The sequence below is a fragment of the Rhipicephalus microplus genome, chromosome 1 (assembly GCF_043290135.1).
Source record: "Rhipicephalus microplus isolate Deutch F79 chromosome 1, USDA_Rmic, whole genome shotgun sequence".
NCBI lineage: Eukaryota > Metazoa > Arthropoda > Arachnida > Ixodida > Ixodidae > Rhipicephalus > Rhipicephalus microplus.
The window spans coordinates 128,391,186-128,411,984 of NC_134700.1; the positions used below are offsets into that span (position 1 = coordinate 128,391,186).

General features: G+C 42.2%; 2 protein-coding genes across 2 annotated transcripts; both read right to left on the minus strand.

Moving 5' to 3' along the window:
• Positions 1-1,533: 1,533 nt before the first annotated feature.
• Positions 1,534-6,346, minus strand: LOC142768791 (uncharacterized). Its single transcript, XM_075870922.1, has 4 exons — positions 6,282-6,346; positions 4,108-4,164; positions 2,290-2,441; positions 1,534-1,708 (listed from the first exon to the last, which is right to left on the minus strand). Exons 2-4 carry the CDS (start codon positions 4,157-4,159, stop codon positions 1,550-1,552), a joined length of 363 nt encoding a protein of 120 aa, XP_075727037.1. The 5' UTR covers positions 4,160-4,164; positions 6,282-6,346; the 3' UTR covers positions 1,534-1,549.
• Positions 6,347-16,772: 10,426 nt separating this feature from the next.
• On the minus strand, positions 16,773-20,438 carry LOC119178371 (uncharacterized). Its single transcript, XM_037429574.2, has 4 exons — positions 20,301-20,438; positions 19,700-19,753; positions 19,292-19,443; positions 16,773-17,138 (listed from the first exon to the last, which is right to left on the minus strand). The coding sequence occupies exons 2-4, from the start codon at positions 19,749-19,751 to the stop codon at positions 16,797-16,799; spliced, it is 546 nt and encodes a 181-aa protein (XP_037285471.2). The 5' UTR covers positions 19,752-19,753; positions 20,301-20,438; the 3' UTR covers positions 16,773-16,796.
• Between the last annotated feature and the right edge of the window lie 361 nt (positions 20,439-20,799).

The following is a 20,799-nucleotide window of genomic DNA, read 5'->3' on the forward strand; positions in this document are numbered from 1 at the left end:
ACTTCATCTCGCTTTCTGAGTGGCTGTCACTCCCATATAACGCGTACTCTACTTTTTTATGCTCTCCGAGCATCTGACGCTCCTTTGCGGAGACTTTCCCTGACGTCTGCTGGGCCAGAAAATTGTCTTTATTATCTATCAATTTCAAGCTTTCGCGAAGCCGAAACGAGAGTCTCTCTCTCTCTCTCTATTCATCCTTTTCGCACGTGTGATAACGTCTCTCAACCTCGAGACTCGTATACACGTCCCTTGCTTTGTTTGCGCACTCTAACAACGCTGGACGAAATATTTGCACCGTGTTTTGTAAAAAGCATTAGCACTGAGACACCTCCCGACGAGTCTCCCTCATTTTACGTAGACATTTACCTAAGCGTAAGCGTATGCACGTTCTCGCATTCCGGCTTTATAAAAATGCTGCGGTGCATGGAACCAGCGAAATTGGGCTCACAATTTCATTTGATTACTGCTGTTAACTATTTCCGCGAAATTTGTCTGCAGGCACTAAAGTCGCTCATGTGTCTTGTAATAAGAACATTGTAACAAAGGCTACCTTTGACTATAGGTACAAAACGCCCTTACGTTCACCACTATACCATCCTAGATTGCACCGAATTAGTTAAGTAGCAGCGCAGCTGCAATAAAATGTAGGGTAACTGGTCGCGTTAAATAGGGGAAGACATTCGAGGCACATTTTCAAACATTGCATGCATCAATTTATGTGTGGTTTTATTTATGTGGTGCACTTGGAGTGTTGTTTACTTGTACTTTGCGAGATAGTGCATGGATTGCTCGATGACTTAAGGCCATCGAGCAATTTCGTTTTTAGCTACAGTCGTTGATGAAAGGCGAGTGCTTGGCTTTGAACAGTCCGCCGAAACGCCTATTACAACGTACGCGGCATCCCGTAAGCGCTGTAGCAGACGCTCGCGGAACTGAAACTTAGATGCAGCAAATCATTGGCTATCTTCGTATACTCTCGATGCTAGACGCTTTGCGTGCAAGATTGATATTATCGGCAGACACTTCTTTCTTTCCTTGTCGTTTCATCGGCTATCGTGTGTCGTCCTTGCCCTCTTAAGTGCCGAATCAGTTAAATTCATACCCGTGCTATAGAAATCCCTCCAGATAAAAGAATTTTTGGCTAAGAAAATGCGTAGCCAAAAAGAAAGCTTTGTGAATTCGGCCCCTTGTGTCTTCATTACGTCATCATATTTAGATTAGGCACATTTATACCCTACGTTTTATATGTGCTTAACCGGCTGCTTTCAAAAAATGCTCAGTAATCAACAATATCAGAATATTCACAAACAGACGTACTAGAATGTTATTCATAGCAAGTTATCGGAGTGTGAAATAAAAAGCGTCATTGCTTTCTCCATATGCAAATCACTACTAAGCCAGTGTCATTTTTACCGAACATTAGGAATGTCGGTAACATCCCTATTAAAATCACATGCTTGTGCATGCTTGCGCATGTGAATCACACAGAGGATTGCTTGCTTTTCTCATTTCTTTCATTTCTCTAATTTTTTTTCACCTTCTTTATTATTTATTTGCCAACAATTTTTCCAAAAAGTTCGGAAATCTTCTTTGCAGCCGTTCTCGTCTTCTCTTTAACGGCATTCTCAGTTTCTATGATCTTACGTTCAGCACTTTTCAAGCCTTCTGTAAACTTGGATAGCATACCATCAAGGAAAAGTTGGCAATCCTGGAGGTGAAGAAAACGTTGACATTTAGTGAGAGCTCTTGAAACAGGCACCTTATGAAGACCAACTAAAAAAAATTACTCTCTACGTTTCAAGCTGTGGGTGAAGGTTGGGATACTTCTGTCATCACTATGTCATGCAGAGAAGCTTGATAGCGTTAGTTACAACTGTCTGATCTTTACTCATTATTTTTTAATATACTTCCCAACTATAAACTGTTAGAATACGCAGCAAGTTCTGTTTACTACTGCTACTGCTACTTTCGCGGGATACAAGTTTGACCCTCCGAAAGTGGCTTAGCTTCCTGACAATATGATACCTAAATTGTCCTCTATTGGGTCGGCCCCAGCAAGTGCGTTCTGGAAAAATTACCTGTACTGCAACGAAAATAATGAGGAGTCCTTTTTCTTCACAAGACACAATAAAAATAAAATGAGACAATGATGCGAAAGGAAATGTAACGATTTAAGTACAGGTAAATTATAGGGAGTAAAAAACATTCGGTACACTTCACCTGGAATTACTGTCAGTTAATTCTGTAGTGCAACAGCCACTACCAAAGCGATCTTCTGCAGCGAATTACCTGGCGTTTTAGGCGTTGGTCCCAGTAGTAGGTTTCAATTGAGTCATCCAAATATGGTTTATTTATGACTTCATCAGTGGCTTTCTTTCCATGGTTAAAAAGCACCTTCTTCATTGAAACCTTAAAGTCGTCGTGAAACCCGCACTCACCTTCTGTAAAACAGCGAATTCTGGAGATTAAATTTCTTGGTATTACGCACTTCTCTCAATAAGTCTATGCTTAGCGTGTGAAAGTGTAGTGACACTAATACCGCTTATTGGTTATTTGATAACATAGGTATTCTTTTTTTTCTTCAAGTGTGAGATCTTGATTAGGCCGCAAATACCTGCGTAAACACTGTTTTGCGTTTATTTGCTAAGATGAGAGCGTAATGCTTTTCGTTATCTCCCGAAGGGATGGCGCCAGGTGCAAGCAAAAGCTCATTTACTTGTTAGCTACTGACGTTACGAAAATAATATATATTTCGGTAACGTTTCTTAGGGCAATTAGGGCAATTGGTTTGTCATTTAGGGTTCATATTTAGTTTATTATCCAGAGTAGCTTTAGTAATCATAATTATCTTGAGAGAAAAATGCTCGTTTTTTATAAAGAGGTACTCTGGCATTATCTTCAACCGCCCTTGCTATCTTTTTTTCTGCTTTCAACAACGCTGGAAAGCATTAGTACTGCTTACTTCACTCGGGCACTTTTTATGTGTTTTCTCACGTAAGATGTTTTTGCTATTTCTATTTAAAAATAGCTAAAAAGAGGAAATACATTGAACATAGGCTGAATTGAGCATCCAGCGCAATAAATACCTGAGTTTTGTCTAATTTACGGGCATTCTTGCATTGAAACACTTTTATAAAAGCACTACAACGTAAGTATCTAACACGCCACCCTCATAAGCTACTGTGCTTAACTGTCTTCCTAATGCAGTTTTTGTGTACTAGGTTTGTACGTACTCGAGCTACACAGTCATGACAGATCAACGGCCTATATATTTGAGAGGCGCCCAATGTGGTCACCTTCTGTTAAAAAAACGCGAAAGCAAAATCGACAGTGGAAAACAGTTGTTCAAATTATTTCAATTATTTCGGTCATGCAAGAGGTCATTATAATTGTGTTTATTGAAACGTGACGATGAATATGAGCCATTTATGAGATTTCGGAAAGGCTTTTCAAAAAACGTTGAATGGCAGTTGCTTAGAATACCCCTGCCCCATCGGCGGCGCTCTACATCCTCCTGGCCCACATTTTGTGACTCCTACCGCTTAGCTGAGGTAAGTTTGAGATATCAACAATACATTTTTTTGGTGAATAGTTCAATTAGCCACTAGTCACTAGCAAAAAAAGTATAATTTTTTTCCTCAAAATAAATTTATTTGAGAGCGATATCGCGCAATACTTCTAGCCTAAGTTTTGATTCTGTTTTGGCTAAAATAAGAAAAGAATATTTTTATCATTACATCAGAACAATCACAGATAATTATTTCTCTGGGGAGCTTTAGAAGTTTGCAAAGCAATTAGTGTGAAGCACACAAATTGATGTGTCAAAATATTTTTCTTTACTTTAAACCAGTTATCAAGTTTGTTGCTCCGCACATATACAATGCTGCTGCTGCGTTTGAACAATATTGAATTAGATAAATTGTTATAATGTACAGATATGACCAAAATGTCTATCCTTCACGAACATTTGAAATTGTCAATTTCATTTTTGCTCAGGAACACATCGGTAAAGGTAAAGCTGTGGTTAATTACGCTGGATAAATAAACGAAGTTTCGTGTTGCAGTTTTTTCTTTCAACACAAAAAGTGACACACATGCCATACTTACCACATACAGCAAGTGCCAGAAATGCGCAGAGAGCAAAGACTTGCAGCTTCATGATGCCTGTCATTGGAATACAAAATTACGAGTTACATTACCTAAAGTTTTTTTGACGTTATTGCTAATTTTTTGCAATATGTAACACATTCTCTTAACTGCAGTGGTAACTTTCCAAAATCACATGAGCGCAATCAAGAAGAGTTTTTTCTCTCGCGTTTCTTGGCCAGTGTTTCTGTCCTTGGAAAGAAAAGTGATAGGGGTAACCTCCAGAGACAAAAAGAGAGCAGAGTGGACCAGGAAACAAACTGGGGTTAAGAACATCATAGCCGTAATCAAAAAGACGTATAGGACATGAGCGTGACACGTAGCGCGTATGCAAGATAACCGCTGGTCATTAGTGGAAACTGAATCAAATCCCAGAGAAGGCGAGCGGGTGAGCCACAGACGAATTTATGTGGCAGATGGGATTAGGAAGTTTGCATGTATAAAGTGACAGCATCAAGCACAGGACTGAGTTGACTGGCGAAACATGGGAGAAGGTTTTTTGCTGCATTGGGCGTAGTGAGGCTAATGATGACGACGACGATGGTGATTATAGTAATGCTGATTTCGCCAGTGTAGCACACATCGAGAATTCGGTGAATAAACTGAGCGTCTCATTGAAATATTTGCGTGAGAGTGTAAACAAAGGTGATTCAAGATGTTTCATTTAAAAGAACTCGTTCAATATTGCTTTGGTAGTTCAGCGTGCGCTCTTCAAACTAGGATATTAAATATTATACAGCAGCATGCCGAAGAGGACCTATGAGAGAAAGGTAACGGGCTCATATCATTGATGGAAAATGATAATGCTAGAAAAGTTCAAAAAATTGAAAATAATTGGTGATATTTTGTTGGACACCCATTATTTGAAGAGACCTGTTAAAATGATGCAGAACAACTCTCATGACTCAGACATCTTAAAGCGAAATTCAGCGGTGCTTTTATATTTATCAAGCAGTAATATCCTCTTTCATAAAGATGGACTAAAAGTCACCGGTGCATCACCAGAGTGCATGCGGCGTAAGGAATGTCATATAATATACATATAAAAACCGTATGTCATAGAGTCATTACGAAAGGTGAGACTAATAGTAAAGACACATCGTGAGCTTACAGTGCAACACCAACTAACCTACTGGCCCAACCAACTGGCCCAACTTACCGTCTTACTAGTAAAGACGCATTTTACAGCACAGTAATTCTCTGTCAGAATAGAAGACAGTCATTTTCAGGAACCTGTCACTAAGCGTTCTGGCATTCTGGCTTTTATCTACAACATGATACACCTACAAGTCTTTCTGTAAGTTTCACTTTACTAACCCGGTGATGTTACACTAAAGAGTGTAATATATATCTCTATATCTCTGAGACGCTCACCTCTACAAGGTCTACTTTTCCACCAAGAGCAAGGTGTGTATGAAAGATGATTGTACACAGTGAAGCCAAGAGCCTAGATATAGAAACTCTTGAGATCGAGCCTAAATTACCAGTCAATGCGTGACAATCGTTCTTCAATAACGCTGAGTTGTAGCAACGCCTTTATAGAGAAATGTGGGCTGCCAGTATGCACAACAATTTGTCTGTGTGGTGGTCACGTTCTCTTGAATACAAAATAAAACTTTACTGATTTCTATTACATACCGTTAATTGATAATCTGAAAGCGGGGCTGTGCGTTTTGCGTTCATGTGGCCTTTTAGAACGACTTGTGAACTTCCTGCTAGTGTGTTCGTGTGTATGTTTGTGTGCGTGTGCGTGTTTGTTATATTTCTCTCTCTCTTTCTCTCTCTCTTGGCCATCTCTACAACCCCTATTTCTCAAACCCTGCGCAAGCTATATAGCAAACCGGTTACTTCTATACCAGGGCAACCTCCCTGCGGCGTTCTTTTTATCAACCTCTCTTTCTTTCTGTCACTTTCTCTGATTTTATTGCATCTAAAGTCGACAAACTGCAGAAATTTATTGCCAAGAAATGACAATGGTATGTCGATATCGAAAGCACCCTTGTCGAGCATGTTCATGAGTGCGCATGCCGACCTTCATTCAAAAAGTGCAGAAAAATAGACCGTTATGCTGATAGCCTGAGACAAGAGCTCAAAGAAGTTTTCAAGATTCTTGAAAAAAATCTTGAATGTGTCACCTTTTCTGCCATTTCCCTTTCCCAGAGAAGCCTCTTTCTTTGAGGGCTCAGCGTAGGCGTGCCGATGAAGAATTGCATACGGGGGCGTTTTGGCTTTACTGCTTCTGGAGCGTCACATATGTTTTTCCTATTTATGGTTTCATTTGTGATAATAACCTCAGTCGATAGCCAGCACTTTGTATGCAAGGTCAAGTTATATCGGTCACGAAGCGTAGAACAAAAAGAGTCGAAACCATATAACCACAGGCATCAACGCCCACCGACGTTTGAAGCACGACTAGGGCTGCAGTGTGTTTCAATTCTTAGACAGCCAGTAGACAGTCTGCGTAGACTGCTTAGAAGACAGTGTCAAGCCCATGCTGTCCTAGAATTAGAACACGTCTGGACGGCTTTTACGCGACGAGGCACCGCCTTGCGTCCAGAAGACAAAGCCAAATGAAGAAACGTAAGAGTTGCGTTTCCTGGCTTATTTCGTACTAAAATATATAAAAAAATAATAAACGCAACTCACATTGAGCTACTAGAGAAGCGTCTGATTGTGTGGAGACCACCATTCCGGCCAGATAGGATGTATTTGTGCACAGAGGAAGCAAACAAATCTTTCCTTCCTCCGTGTATCTGAGTGATTTGCTGAGCCGCTATCTTGTTTAGACAGCAAAGTAGCCTGCATCATATTTGTCTGCGCTATGTTTTTCTCGGAGCTGTCTATTTGCCGGTTACGTGAGAATTGGAATGGAACTTAAGATGACTGCTGTTCATTTAGCTGCCTATTTAATAGTCTATCGTGAGTAATTGAACCCATCCTAGGTGAGGAGGGGTAATATACCTAAAAGAAAAGCTGAATACAATCTTTTTCAAATAATCGTAAGTTAATATCTGTCAAAGTTAACTATATATTTATTTTACGGTGTGTATTATACTTGGCAAAATGAATGAATGCCTCGTTTTCGGGTCGAATGCCATAAGTAAGCAATCTACCAGGGCTTGAGCTTTCTTCGGCAGATTGCCGGGTCAATGACTCATCGCACACTTTTGCGTAGTGTACGTGCGTTCCGTAGTTTACTTATTTGCGAATGTGTTGTGCAGTTGTGTGAAATTTCAGAGCTGCAGTAGCTCACAGAATACCTAGATATCCACTTCTGTGACTGCCAACTGCCTTCGAAGCTGCATAGCTTCTGCTCACTTTCCGTGACGGTGAAAGCAACACCCTAAACGACACAACGCTGTAAGGGGATATCAGCAAGACTGATGTCTTGCTGGAGGGATTTTTCAATAGTGAGCAATCTAAGTTTTCCAACTAATGTGCTATTATGCACGTGAACAGGTGTATCATAACTCCTCCATCAGCAAAGTTTTCAGAGTATATTGCAAGTACACTGTTTGGCTAATGAAACAACCTTTATTCCCAATCTTTCAGTCGGTCTTTTTTCTCTATCGTGCACGTAAACTACTAGTCGTAAAGGCGCAACGAGATCCCGTACTTATTAAAGGCATGTAAAGGCCAGAGATTAATAAAAGTTTATTTGTTGCCGTATAGCGCAAATGCACGATGCCACTACTACTGCTCGTCGTGGCATCATACTTTATTTTGTATTTTTTTCGTGTTAGCTTTCTTTTTAATACGTAGGTGACGATGATGGCAGCGAGCCATCCAGTACTGGATACATGGCCTTCTATGGAAGCAATGCCATTACTGTTTTATATACCTATACGTTGGTTTAGGTATGCTCCTTTTCACTTTTTGTCTCGTCTCCGTGCCGTATTCGATACTCCGTATTTACAAACTCGCCTGCTACCAATCAGTGGCGTCATATAGACCACTTTGCCTTTAACTAAACACATGCCAATAATGAGATCTGAAATACTGAGTCATAGCAGAACAACCCAACATGCTGTATGAAAAAACACACAGTGAGTAGAGTGGTTCACTATTTTAATGCCCATGAACAACACAGCCCACTGAAAGGCCACTATACAAAACTTAGTTGCTTTCGCGTTAATATTACTTAGTCTTGTAACTGCAATTGAGCATCATTGTCATCAGTGCCACCATAAGGGTGATATTCGTAACATAAAAGCACGGGAGAGAATGTTTAAGGGCACGTTTTTCTTTGTTAGACACGAATGATGAGAGCTAACAAAGATGCTAAGAAAAGTATGTACAGTGGAGTAGTTTAGTAGTAATTTTAAATTTAAACAAATAGGACTGCCCACAAGACAACTCGTCGCTGGAAGCAGCGAAACCTGCCGCCTTCAGATAACGTTATTGGAAGGTCACATTGGGCGTACTATGTGGCCACAACAGGCATAAAAATTGTTCCGCACTGGCTTTAATGGGTAAACGTGGCACTGACTCGCATTTTTGAATTTATTTGCACGTATTCACCGTTTTAAGGGAACGGAGAGTAGACCGCCGCTGTAGCTCCGTGGAAGAGCATCGGACGCTTTATTTGAAGGTCACTGATTATATTTCAGCTGGCAGAAAGCTATATTTTCACCCGCTTCCCTTTATTCACATTTACAATAAGATAATACAATTCCTTATACTTCCCTTGTGACTATTGTCTGTTAGTTTTCATTATTATAATATATACGTGCACATTGAAAAACGGACGTATTGCGCACGTATATCTGCCCCGCAACAATTATTGTCGTCTATCTCAAGCGTTTTTTCTTGCGTTATCGTCGAGCATGTGGTACTTCTCAGGCCGGAACAATGTGGGCGCTGAAACTGCGAGATAGCATTCTTGGTAGGATATACAGCATTATTGATAGGGTTGTTACGAGTGCTAGTAATGATGTTGAATATTACTGCGTGGCTGGAGAAAGCTCTGGTTTTGCTATGTTTTATTTGTAGTCTGTCCACATAAGCAAACATTTCTAAACGTAAGTAAAAGGTCCTACAATATAGACAAGGCGCAGAGCACATAAACTCAGCCAGCTACCATAATACCCTGTATGTGTAAAACTTTAATGGAGGATAGAACAAATGCATTGAAGCTCAAAAAACAAAACTGAGATTTTCACTCTTTTTCAGACTGTAAATAATTTAATAATCTAAGTCTTGCATAGCCATTTCATTTTTAACGTCATCGTCATGCCGTATAGGGGCACTTGACATGATCTGCGAATTCGCCAACGTGCTTATGTTTCATCGTCATTGGCGTAATCATCATGGCGTATAGTAGGTACAACAGAACTCACAACAAAGGGGCTTATACCATAAGGTGGCGCGTCCCTAATAAGATGGAAAGAATACAGAAAACGGGAAGCAAGAAAAATTTGGATCACAAGCTAGGACATGGGGACAGGCGCCAACTCACCCCGTTTTAGTTATGATTGAAACCAACACATTAATATATACACCAAGAACCCCTTGTGCGTACGCCAAGGTAGACATAAAAAATACACCTGTGAAGGCAGAAACCTTCCCCTCACTCTGCTTTATATAGGTCGACAGAAGGTTCACAGACACATGAAGACGTCTTGTGCGATATAATAGAAGCTTCTAGAGTCAACTGTGCTTTCTCATTTTCACTACTAATGAATATCTCCATCTGGTTTATTCGAGGATCACATGGTCAGGTATTGCAATGTTCAGCTAAATTAGTCTTTTCCTTTTTTTTGGAGTTAATTGATGTACTTTGAATGATATCTCAAAATGTTCCGCGATCACAAGATGCGTAACAGCTTTTGTGTGCAGAACACTGGCAGGCTAGAAGAAGCTTGGTACATTGTTGAAGTAGCAAGTTCGTGTTACAAAAGCTTAAGGGCCCAGGAATCGCAGCAGCAGCCAACAGTTCACGGCGTGTGACGTGGCCCGGCGTAATTTACGTGCCGCGTTTGCTGGAGCGTATCGTGTTCTGATTGTTCATTCGGTCTCAAACAATCTGTTCGTTCTTTACTACTCTTTTAATGAGAAGGCAGCACTTCGTGTCAAAATCTGAGGCCCTCCGTCAAATCAGCAGTCTCGTTGGTATATGAAATCCCACTTCACTGCAAAAATGTCTGCACAAGCCAAACGGGGCGCTGCATAAATTACCAAGCGAGAGATCATCTGCGAAACGCAAAGTAAGGAAGGAAGGAATAAACTTAATGGTTCGAAGTGGTATAGCGGTGAATGTTCCACTTCTACCCTAGGTGGGAGGTCTCCTCATACCAGGAACTCTCTAGCCCTCGCTGCCTCCTTGCTCATCGCGACGAGACGTCGTAGCTCGTACAAGTCCTTCGAGGTGAGCTTTGCCTCTCATTTTTCGAGAAGCTGTTATTCTTCTTGACCAGCGTCACAGGTATTCGGTGAGCGCGATAGGTCTTTATGTGTATTGCATGGACATTTGAGGATCATGTGGGCGAGCGTGTCAGGTACGACGCAAGTTGGGCAAAAATATTCGTGTAATGTTGAGCACAACTGGTGCATTAGTCAGTATGTATATGTGTTGCTCTGCAGCCTTCTTAGAATGGTGCTGTCCTCTTTGTTGAGCTTCGATTGTGGTAGTGCATACTCTCTGCATGCCAGCCTATGGTGTTGAAGTATTGCAGGGTTGGTGATACGTATAGACTCAGCCTCCACGGACACAGTCCTGGTGTCTGTAAAGTGGGAATGAATAGCCCGGTAGGCGTGATCACGGGCCGCCGCGTGAGCCATCTCGCTCTTCTTTAGTCCTTCGTGCACAGGAACCCATATCACACAGGCGGGCGGCAACGGAGTGGTTTGGTGCTGCAATATCTGAATTGCTTTTGTACACACACGACATTTGCTGTAGTTTCGCATGGCTGGTTGGGATTTTGTAAATATCACAGCTGCATCCAAGCGCGTTGTGGTATCTAGTGCAATTGCCCACTTCTCTGCCGTTTCCGGGCTTCGGGCGCGTACTTTGGCATATGCGAGCTCTACGCCTCGATAATCACCAACGCTCAAAACAAAAGCGTCCTTATCAGGACACTTGGTGGCATCTGTGTATCTGGCGTCGGGATCTTCGCTGTGAAGTGACTTTGCCACAGAGCCTTCACTCGTGACTGCCTTCTTTCCTTGTGATGTGTGGTGTGCATATTGGGCGGTATTCGTGCAATGCTGTAATGTTCATGGCAGTTTGGTGGAATCCGTTATTTTGGGTCCGCGTCTGAGTCACCTATGAAAGCTATGGTTGAGCCTTTGTAGCATCGATCTTCCAGTGGGTGAGGGCTTTAGCTGTTCTAGTGACTAGGCTTGTGTGTTTCGGCTAGTTGCTTCCAGATATTGTGCACGCCCATCTTCTGTAGCTATTCAATGGAAGCCTTGAATGGGAGCCGAAAAATGTAAAACACTAATTTAGGTGAGCGTTTCATTACGTACAGGAGTGATCCTCGACTAAATAGGATCGAGATTATCAGTAGAAGTGGATCTAAGAACGCACATTTGCTTCTTTAGGCTTTTTGTATATCGCTAAAGGCATATTAATGTGTATTAGTGATGTTTTTGTCGGCTGTAAACCGGAAATTTGAGGTTTCTGTAGGTGTAATTTTCGTGTGTGTTTGGGCTATGCACAGGAATTTCCGGTCTACCTATTATCCAGTGATTCCATCCATAAAACACCAGTGTGACTTTGGGCTTGACCCGGTGCTCTAGCTTGTGATTGTGTCTTATTTTCACGCAACTTCTTAATTTCGAATATGTTTTGCCTCAGAGGCATAATGACCGGTTATTGACCAGAGTTTTTATGTATTAAATACCTACAAGCTCATTGTGTTGTTAAGATGAATTGACAACGTGAGAAGACAAGACATCTTACAAATAAGAGAACATCATTAACACAAGTGGCTGTATGCATCCTGCCTACTCTTGGGAAAAAGGGGGTGGCTGCACTGCGTTTTAAGTACAGGTTATGTACCAAACAAGGTCGAAATAAAGTTTGACTGTCTCCTGTCAACATTTAACTAGAAAACCGACCTAGAAGCTTATCTGTTTCGAGTGACTTACTGTTAGGTGATGAAGTCTTCTCAGTATGGTTATCTAATTATTGAGAACTATGTGTTATTTTCCCACGTACAAGTTGTGCGATTAATGGCGTATGCATTCTTCGTAGTCACTTTGTCTCAGAGTTCAAAAATACCTCTTCTGCTATTTAAATTTGTCCCTTCGTCTGAGAAACGTCTGTATGCTATTCTTGATGACTACGTAGGCATTACATACTTTTCAGAAGCAGCTACGCAACTGCTATAATAGTTCCACGCGTTCATTCCTATTGATAATATTTCGTTCGTATTGAATTCATCACTAAAGATAAAAGTGGGAAATAAACAATCCCGCCAAGGTGCAACAGTGAATGCTGTCAAGAACGAAGAAGACCCAGATCCGATTGTCTTGCTGCGTTGAAGGTCAAGGAATCAACTGAACGAGCCAGCGCTCCAGGCTCGTGCGCGTGCCCACCACCCTCTCTTCTTTATTTATTTGTAACACGCGCCGTGGCCAGCAAATGAACGCACGTTTTAAGAAAGCTTTGAGTGAGCCTGCCAGGAGGTGTTACACAGAGATGATGGAGGGCTTTGGTGACGGTGATGAAACTTCGGGAGGCGGGTGCTTGTTTTGCGGGGGAATCCGTCCATTCATGCTATAGTATTTAGATGACTTTGTGGTGGTGTTGTTTGCTATCCTTAATGTTCCGTCTCGAGACCCGGCGCGCTTGCTTCTCTGCTTGGTGCTACTGATAGCGTTGACACGATGCCGAGACTCACGCCGGTGGCTTTTGTGTTTATTTCGTCGCTTGTTGTAATGGGATGAGTCCGACTTTTGTCTGCTTTTGTAGACTGAAGACTTCCTGGTAAGCAGCGTTATCCTTGGGTTGTTGGCGTTTCATGTAAAGCCTCTGCAGGTGCTGTGCCAATATGCTACGCTCGACTCTTCGGGTGTCAGTTGGTCATGATCGTGTGCCTGGCTCGCAGGTGCTTCTGATCTGAATGAAGAGTCCAAGGTCGGTGATGGTTTTTTTCGTTTGATAAGGAGAACAACGATGCCAAAGAATTTTGGTTCCGTCTGGCTGTGACGGTGCCACGGGAGGGAATCTTGGCCGCGTTCGGAGGCAGTGGATATTCGTCGACATGCTCTGTGGCTGGTAGGGAATTGTCGGCATCCGTCCCGGCATCGCGAATGATGGCCCACATTGAGCCGACATTTTCAGGTACAAGAGTTTGAGTCAAGATGGTGTTTTTAGAGACATCGCTGCGGAAGTCTCCCGATGACTTCTCAATCATGGTGTGTCCCGCTTGGCGAAAATCTTCGTTTGCGCCAGTTTCCTGCATGAGGTGCGTGGCGTAGTGCTGGGGCTGTGTGGTGTGGTGCTCGTACATGCAGCTCAGGCCTCTGGCGTCAGGCGCCATCTTCTTGTGACGTTCGGTGGGGTTGTAGACGGTCAAGGGGTCCTTGAACCTGGCATAGTGTGGCTCGTAGGAGCGCTTCCGCTCGCAATCCCTATCGTCGGCTTCCTTTGGCTTCAGGAGAGACGAACCAGACAGACTACCACAAGGACCAGGTCTCAGGCGCGTGTAGGACGAGATGTAGGGCTCCGCGTGTTCTTTTTCACAACCCATCTCCTCGAAGTTTTTTGTGCTGCGTGACGGATAGTTTATGTATTCGCCCTCTTGATCGGGGAAGTGGGACTGCCTTCGCAAGCTGTGGTTCAGGCCGTGAAAATCCAGGTCCTTGTAGTCTTTACGCATGGGACTTCCGGGGTTTCCCTTGACGATTAAGCCTTCTACAGCGTACTTTGCTGACAAGTTTCCGCACTGAATAGCCGTGTAGCGCGCGAAAAGCAATGGTTTTTCACCGTGTACCCAAAACTCTTTGTAGTTGTAGTTGGCGTTCAAGTCGTGAGATCCGTCGAAAGCGAAGTCGCAGCCTGGGGCAACGAGGAGGCGAAAGCAGCCGTGAGGGTGGTCGACGATGAAGTCGCGACTTGGTAAGCGAGAGGAGTGGAGAAGCCGGTCGAAGGCGAAGTTGTGGCCTGCTCCGACGTTGAGGCGAGATGATTCAGGAGGCTGATCGAATGCAACGTCGTGGTGGGGGTCGATGTGATTGCGAGATCCTTACGGAGTGCAGTGGTAGTGATGGCAGCTGATGCTGGTGGGGTTGGCGGCCATGACTTGGTTGCGGGGTGTGCTCACCCATGAGCGCAAATGACTTTGTCCTCAAAGTCGCTGGCCGTAATCAGGTCCACTTCCGTGTCTTCGTAGTGAAGGTAAGCCTGGATTTTTCTGTCAATGTTTATTAGGTGGGCGTGTTTCGTGACGATAATTGAGAGAATCTTCTGGAGCCTGAAAACGGGCGTCTTTGAGTCGGCCAGAAGGGCGTCGAGCATCGAAACGTCCTTTGTGATGGCTGTCCGGTAGAAGCCACGCTGTTTTCGAAGTTGATCTATTGTTGAAGTCGAGGGCCAGACGACCGGTTGGGTTTCGGCATCAGAACGAAATGTGAGAAACGAAGAAGAGGACCCAGACCCAATTGTCTGGCTGCGTTCAAGGTTAGGGAATCAGCTGAGTGAGCCAGCACCCCAGGTTGGTGCTTGTGCCCACAGCTCCTGCTTTATTTACTTGTAACAAACGGATCAAGTAACCAGTGAATTGTTAATGAGCACCAATAAATTTTCTTTGAAAACACATCTCATTGATGAGGTGAGGTGCTTACCCCACCATGGCTACACTGTCAATGAGAGAACTTACAGATACCTAAAAATTGATTGATGGTATGTGATTGTTTATGGGCGTAGCGTGTAGACTGAATTTTCCGGAAAAAATTGAGCTATGAAGGCTGCAGTATTCAAAATGCGCCTTTAGCTTCTTGAAATGAACGCTGGTTTAGGAATATCACGTAAACGCAAGCACTCCTTCTCTACTATTGCTTACGAGTTGCGTAAACGCATTATCCACGCTAATATTTTCTACGTGAGCTTGCACGCCAAGAAGGTAAGGCTGAAAGAACGTTGGGGAGAGCATTCTATTGGCAGGCGGATTTTAGCGGTCGTCTATGATGCGAATGATTAGCACACTTCAAGACTATCGGTAACTGCAGTCCAGTGTGAAATGCTTTCATAAGCCACCATAACGCCACGTTCCATCCCTCAAGTTTTGTTATCGCCCCAATACACTACAGAATTCTCAGCGCAAACCGCGCCTGCAGTTTTCAAGAAGCTTCAGAACTGTAGCAGATCAATTCGATGAGATTACGCCCACTCCGCGAACTGTACAGATTATTCTGGAACCTACGCCGCCACCAGCGATAACGCTGGAACATTCGATGGCAAGAGTATAAATGCCGACGCACTTCGCCGCTTGTCAGTTGTTGATTGACGGCCGACGCTCCGTTCGCCGCTATCAGTCCAAGACTGCTACTGTACCCTACTTTCTGCTTACTGGGCTCAGGTTCGCCCAAATAAACGATTCATTATTTGACTCGCAGTGTGCTCCATTCATCTACGTCACGACCCTGTGACAATATGGGAGTGATAAGAGTTCAACTTAGGGGATACACAATTGATACCACGTGTAAAAGAGATGTTGTCTAGGAGATATACAATAAAAGACGATTAACAAAATTAATCGCAGCACTTTATTTACCGCATCCTATTTTGTTATCCGATGATTGAAACTGTTTTCTATGACTAGGCATATTTTTCTTACATTGAAACTTTTCATTTGCATTTTAGCCATGATGACTTAAGTGCATGTAAAATCTGCTGGCACATCTCCCCATGTATTTTTCCACTGAATTGTGGTAGCAACAATAATTTCTCAACCCCGCCGCGGTGATCCAGTGGCTAACGTACTCAGCTGCTGATCCGCAGGTCGCGGGTTCGAGTCCCGGCTGCAGTGACTGCGTTCATTTGGTGATTTTGTGACGTTAAACCCCACATATCAATAAATATCAACAATAAATAATCAGAAAAGTAGTCTTTGGTCTACTTTGACTGTTTAATTATCGAATATGCTGTGTGATTTGTCGTAAGTCATTATATTACCCTACTGTTCAAAATAAGCCTGGTGGGAAACAACTATGGCACAATATGACAGTTAGTCTTAACTCTGAAGAAGACACATCATGCAGCACGAATCTTAATAAAGTAGGGCACAATATTTTGAAAGGTACTGTTATTTTATTGATGCCTACATACTGATAATGAATTGGTTATATATTGCAAATTCATGATGATGAGGCAAGCTTCGTGCGCCCGAAAAAACACAGATTGTCATATATATGGCCATCGTTAGCACTCACACTTCCACGGTCCCTTGTGGCACCGCTGCGAGCATGTTCGTGATAGGACGCACAGCAGATCTCACCGTGCTATGTAAACGTAGGTGCGTACAGCTACTAGCGGCATTCGTTTCCAACTCAGTCATGCTTGGCTCATTCCTGTTATATAAGGACGTGATCAAATGCACAACACAATTACAAAAGACACCTCATGACGACGTACAGGCATCACAACCTTTTTTCTAGGAATTGAAAAGCGAACCATGGGGGGCGGGTGCAAAAACGCGTTTTATTCACAGAAATTTCAATGCTTGACCTTGATTGATGAGTCTCTGTCCTACTTGGTCTATTTGGACGCCTAGTTGTTCGAAGAAGTCTGTCTCGTTAACATTATCTTCAATAGCATAGACAGGAATCGATTTCTCAAGAATTTTCGCAACCAACGTCACAGCCTTCTTCTTAAGTATTTCTTGTGCTTTCTCAAGGGCCACGTTTGCAGCGGCTTTGGCGACGACCTTGACAGGTTCTTTAAGCTCTTTTCCTATGGTCTTGAAGGCCATCTTCATTTTCTTTCCTGCCTTTTTTATTGATGCCTTGAATTTTTCCCAAAAGCTACGAAAAGAATATTCTTCTTCCTGCAAAATAACAAGGATGTGTCAGAGTTGATAAGCATGGCGATGTGGCTGAAAAAATTTCTTCGAACAACGTCTCAAAGTGGAAGGAATGAGCGTGCTATTACCTCGCGGTGTTTGCTAACCTGGCGTGATGAACAAATAAGCTCTTTAATGGTGCATATACGAACCATGTGAATCATGCGACCCGTATTGTAGCGCAAAAAAGACACAATGCACGCACGGAACCACACACCACAAACGCTATTTCCACCTCATTGAAATGTTGATGACAATTCGTTGCGCTTTTTTGCAGCACTGTATGATTTTCAGCAAGCACCAATTAGCCTAAAAAGCAGCCTTTCTGCAAGATAATAAATCGGAATTATCTATTACCCTGCTTTGCTATGCATTCACCCAACTGATGACTTGTTTTCTGATTATTACGATGCGCGATAAACTTTTTCAGTTCGTTTTGTTTGTTTCAACTGCGCAAGCGTAAAGATAATGACGGGTAGCCGAAAGGCGCTTTATCCCGATACTTTTAACACTTACTGCTGAGATTGTCCACATGTGCTATGAAAAACTAGGTGGTGAGGAGAAAACAGCACCTAGGATGACTATCGAAAACGAGTATAAATAGACTGTCGTCTCTGAACTCGGAAGAGTTTCGGGGCGCTCTAAAGAACTGTGAAGCAGCACAACCTGGTAGCGAAATCAATAATTCCAAAACTCGCACGTTGCACACTTAAGCAGCAATGTATAGAGCAAACTGCTGTCCCATTTGACATTTCATACTTGAAGCTTCTACCTCACATACGGTACCAGGGCGCAGAAGCTACCGCAGCTTCAAGAAGAAATACGTTTGTGATCAGGTCAGTAAAATACGTTGAAATTTCGGCAGGTCTACATGAAGTAATAAGCGAAGACTGTTGTATTATCTAAAATGTACACGTCCCACATTACGTGCAGCTCTTATTACACCGTTTTTCATTATTTTGCCGTGCACTGTATGCCATTCCATTCACAGCCCTTTCAACGACCCGATATAGGCTCGTTATTTCTATAATTGTTGGAGCACTCAAAGCAATGAAGGTAGAAAAGCGTTTGCACTACTCGATCATTCACACGCTCCTTCTCGTAACCTCTTTACGACGCATGTATTCAGCGTAAGTTTCACCTAAATTTTATTTGCTTCGTAAATATGTGTAATAAAAGCGCATTTCATTGCAAAGAAAAGCACAACGTAGAACAGTCACACTCAATGACAATTCTAGCACACATTAGCGGCCAAAAAACTGACCATTCACCGCAAGGCGTCATAAACATTGGCTTACAAAGCTTATGAGTACCTTCCAGAGCGTCCCAAAATCTGATTGATCATAGCATACATTTAGTCTGCAATCTTCCTACTTCTTGATGCCTACAGTAAGCATATCGATATTTGATGGCAATAAGGATGAAACAAAACAATCTGAACTACTAACTGTACTTTACCTTCCTGGTCGCTTATGAATCTATATTAGCTGTACTATAAGCCATTTGAGAAGGAAGTACTCTGTATTTGCAAGTAATTGAGATTTATTACAGTTTCAATGAAAATAGCATAGCAAGTAATTGAGATTCATTACAGTTTAAATAAATTTAGCATAACAGGAGTAGTTTTCCATTACAGCTCGTGATGAAAAAGTACGATTGCACGAGAAGTGACATGTACGAACTGCAATTCCATCAAATTGAACGAAGGTTGCGTAGCACTCACGGAACAAATATGCTCATTAGTTTTGTATAATAAAATATTTGGATCTTTTTATTCTTTACATCATATTGTGTTCTTCTCAGGCAGCTTTATACCTAATGATTCCGGGCATCAGTGACTGTTCCTATTGTGTGCTAACGTATCACTTCCTAATTTCGGCGTTAGCCGGTGCTTGTCTGCGTTGTGCGGATATACTCAACAACTAATGGTTCAATAAAGTCTCGATGGTTGTTTAGAACAAAGGCACTTTTTTGATGAAAGAAAAATATAGGTCATGGGTATATTTAAACTATGGATAGATTTGCTTCCTGCCTGCCATGGTAAAATAGATGCTCTGTACAGGACCAGTATCACGTACCAATTGGGACCAACATTTGCTACTGGTGATTTTACTTGTGAATAATCTCAGCTTTCTTACCTCTACGTCAAGCGTTCTATCTTGCGCCATATCAGCTGCCACATCGCGTAGGATCTGACCAAGCGCAATTGCTTCCTCTGCTAGATCCTCCGATGTGGTCTCTAAGGTGTCGGTAAGATCAATTTGATCCTCTGGAAGGATGGAAGCCCCCGCTGCAATAGAAATAAAATTATGTCACATTTCAAGACAAAAACAACTCTCTAATAATGGAAAGTCACAAAATTTTAACAAGACGCAGTTATCACAAATAAAGCAGGCATCAATTGCATACAACACTTTCTAGATTCGATGTCGTGTGCGCATCTGTATAGTAAAAAAATACCAATTTATTCGTAATATCATTACTCCACGTGACTACAGCTCAATGAGCAATACTGAAAATACTACGTACGTGGCAAAATAACATACCTATTACAGCCAGGACACCAAATAAACAAGCTGTTACAATAATATTCTTCATGTCTGTGAAAGAAAAAAAAAAGACCGATTGCAGTTAGACAATAGGAATACATTATATATACGTTTGAACTTTGTGTACGAAACGCAAATGTTGTATAATGGCAATACTATTTCTCTGAATTTCTAGTGAAATAAAAAATATATGTATATATAGAAAAAATGTGTGCATACAGTATTTCATATTGTAAGCATTTTCCTTTGACGAAGTTTTCCTCACTTGTGACGTATAATATGCATTGCCAAGCTGTGTTGCCAATGCTTAGTATTACTCGTATAGGTGACATGAAGCCATTCGTTTAAAGTAGAATCACATGCAGCCATGATGTTTTTCAGTGGAGTACTACAGACCGCTTCGATTCATCTTAGGACTAATAAAGACATATTTTATTTTTATAAGAATACTATATTTACTGAAAACAATCCACAATTGTCACTTACTTCCATTAAGTGTGAATTTTTTTGTTTCTTATAGCGGCCTTGCTATTGAAGTCGTAATGTGAAAAAAATCATACAAGAAATATACACTGAAAAATGTTATAATGTTGCTCACCTATTTCTCTTGAGATGCGCTATTGGGCTCCTTCCGTCCTGAGCTGATGGTGTAGCCAGAAAAACTTCTTTTGTAGTTCACATCACGTGCCCTGCCAACAGGGGTGGTCATTCGAAGCACAATATCGTGATTCGTGAGCCTGCCCGACAATATCAAATGGAGAAAAACGCCCTCATTTATCAACGCAATTCACAGATGACTGCAGCAGTCCGCCAGGTAGTACAATGAGAGCCGCATGATTAGCAATTATCTTTAGCCTTCCTGATAGGCAACTGATATGGTGTCCTGTAATGCACAGATCCTGGAGCGATTGCTATATTGGTGTTTCATAGCATTACGAAGGAAATAACGCACATAACCGGCCCGCAGACAGGCACAATGCCTTGCCTAAAGTTTTCTTTGTGACAGTTTAGCACTAACTTGCAGCTTTGCATCTGGTAATGCTAAAAGTTTTTCCCAAATATTTTAGCGTATTGTATATGTAGTACTATCTTTGTTG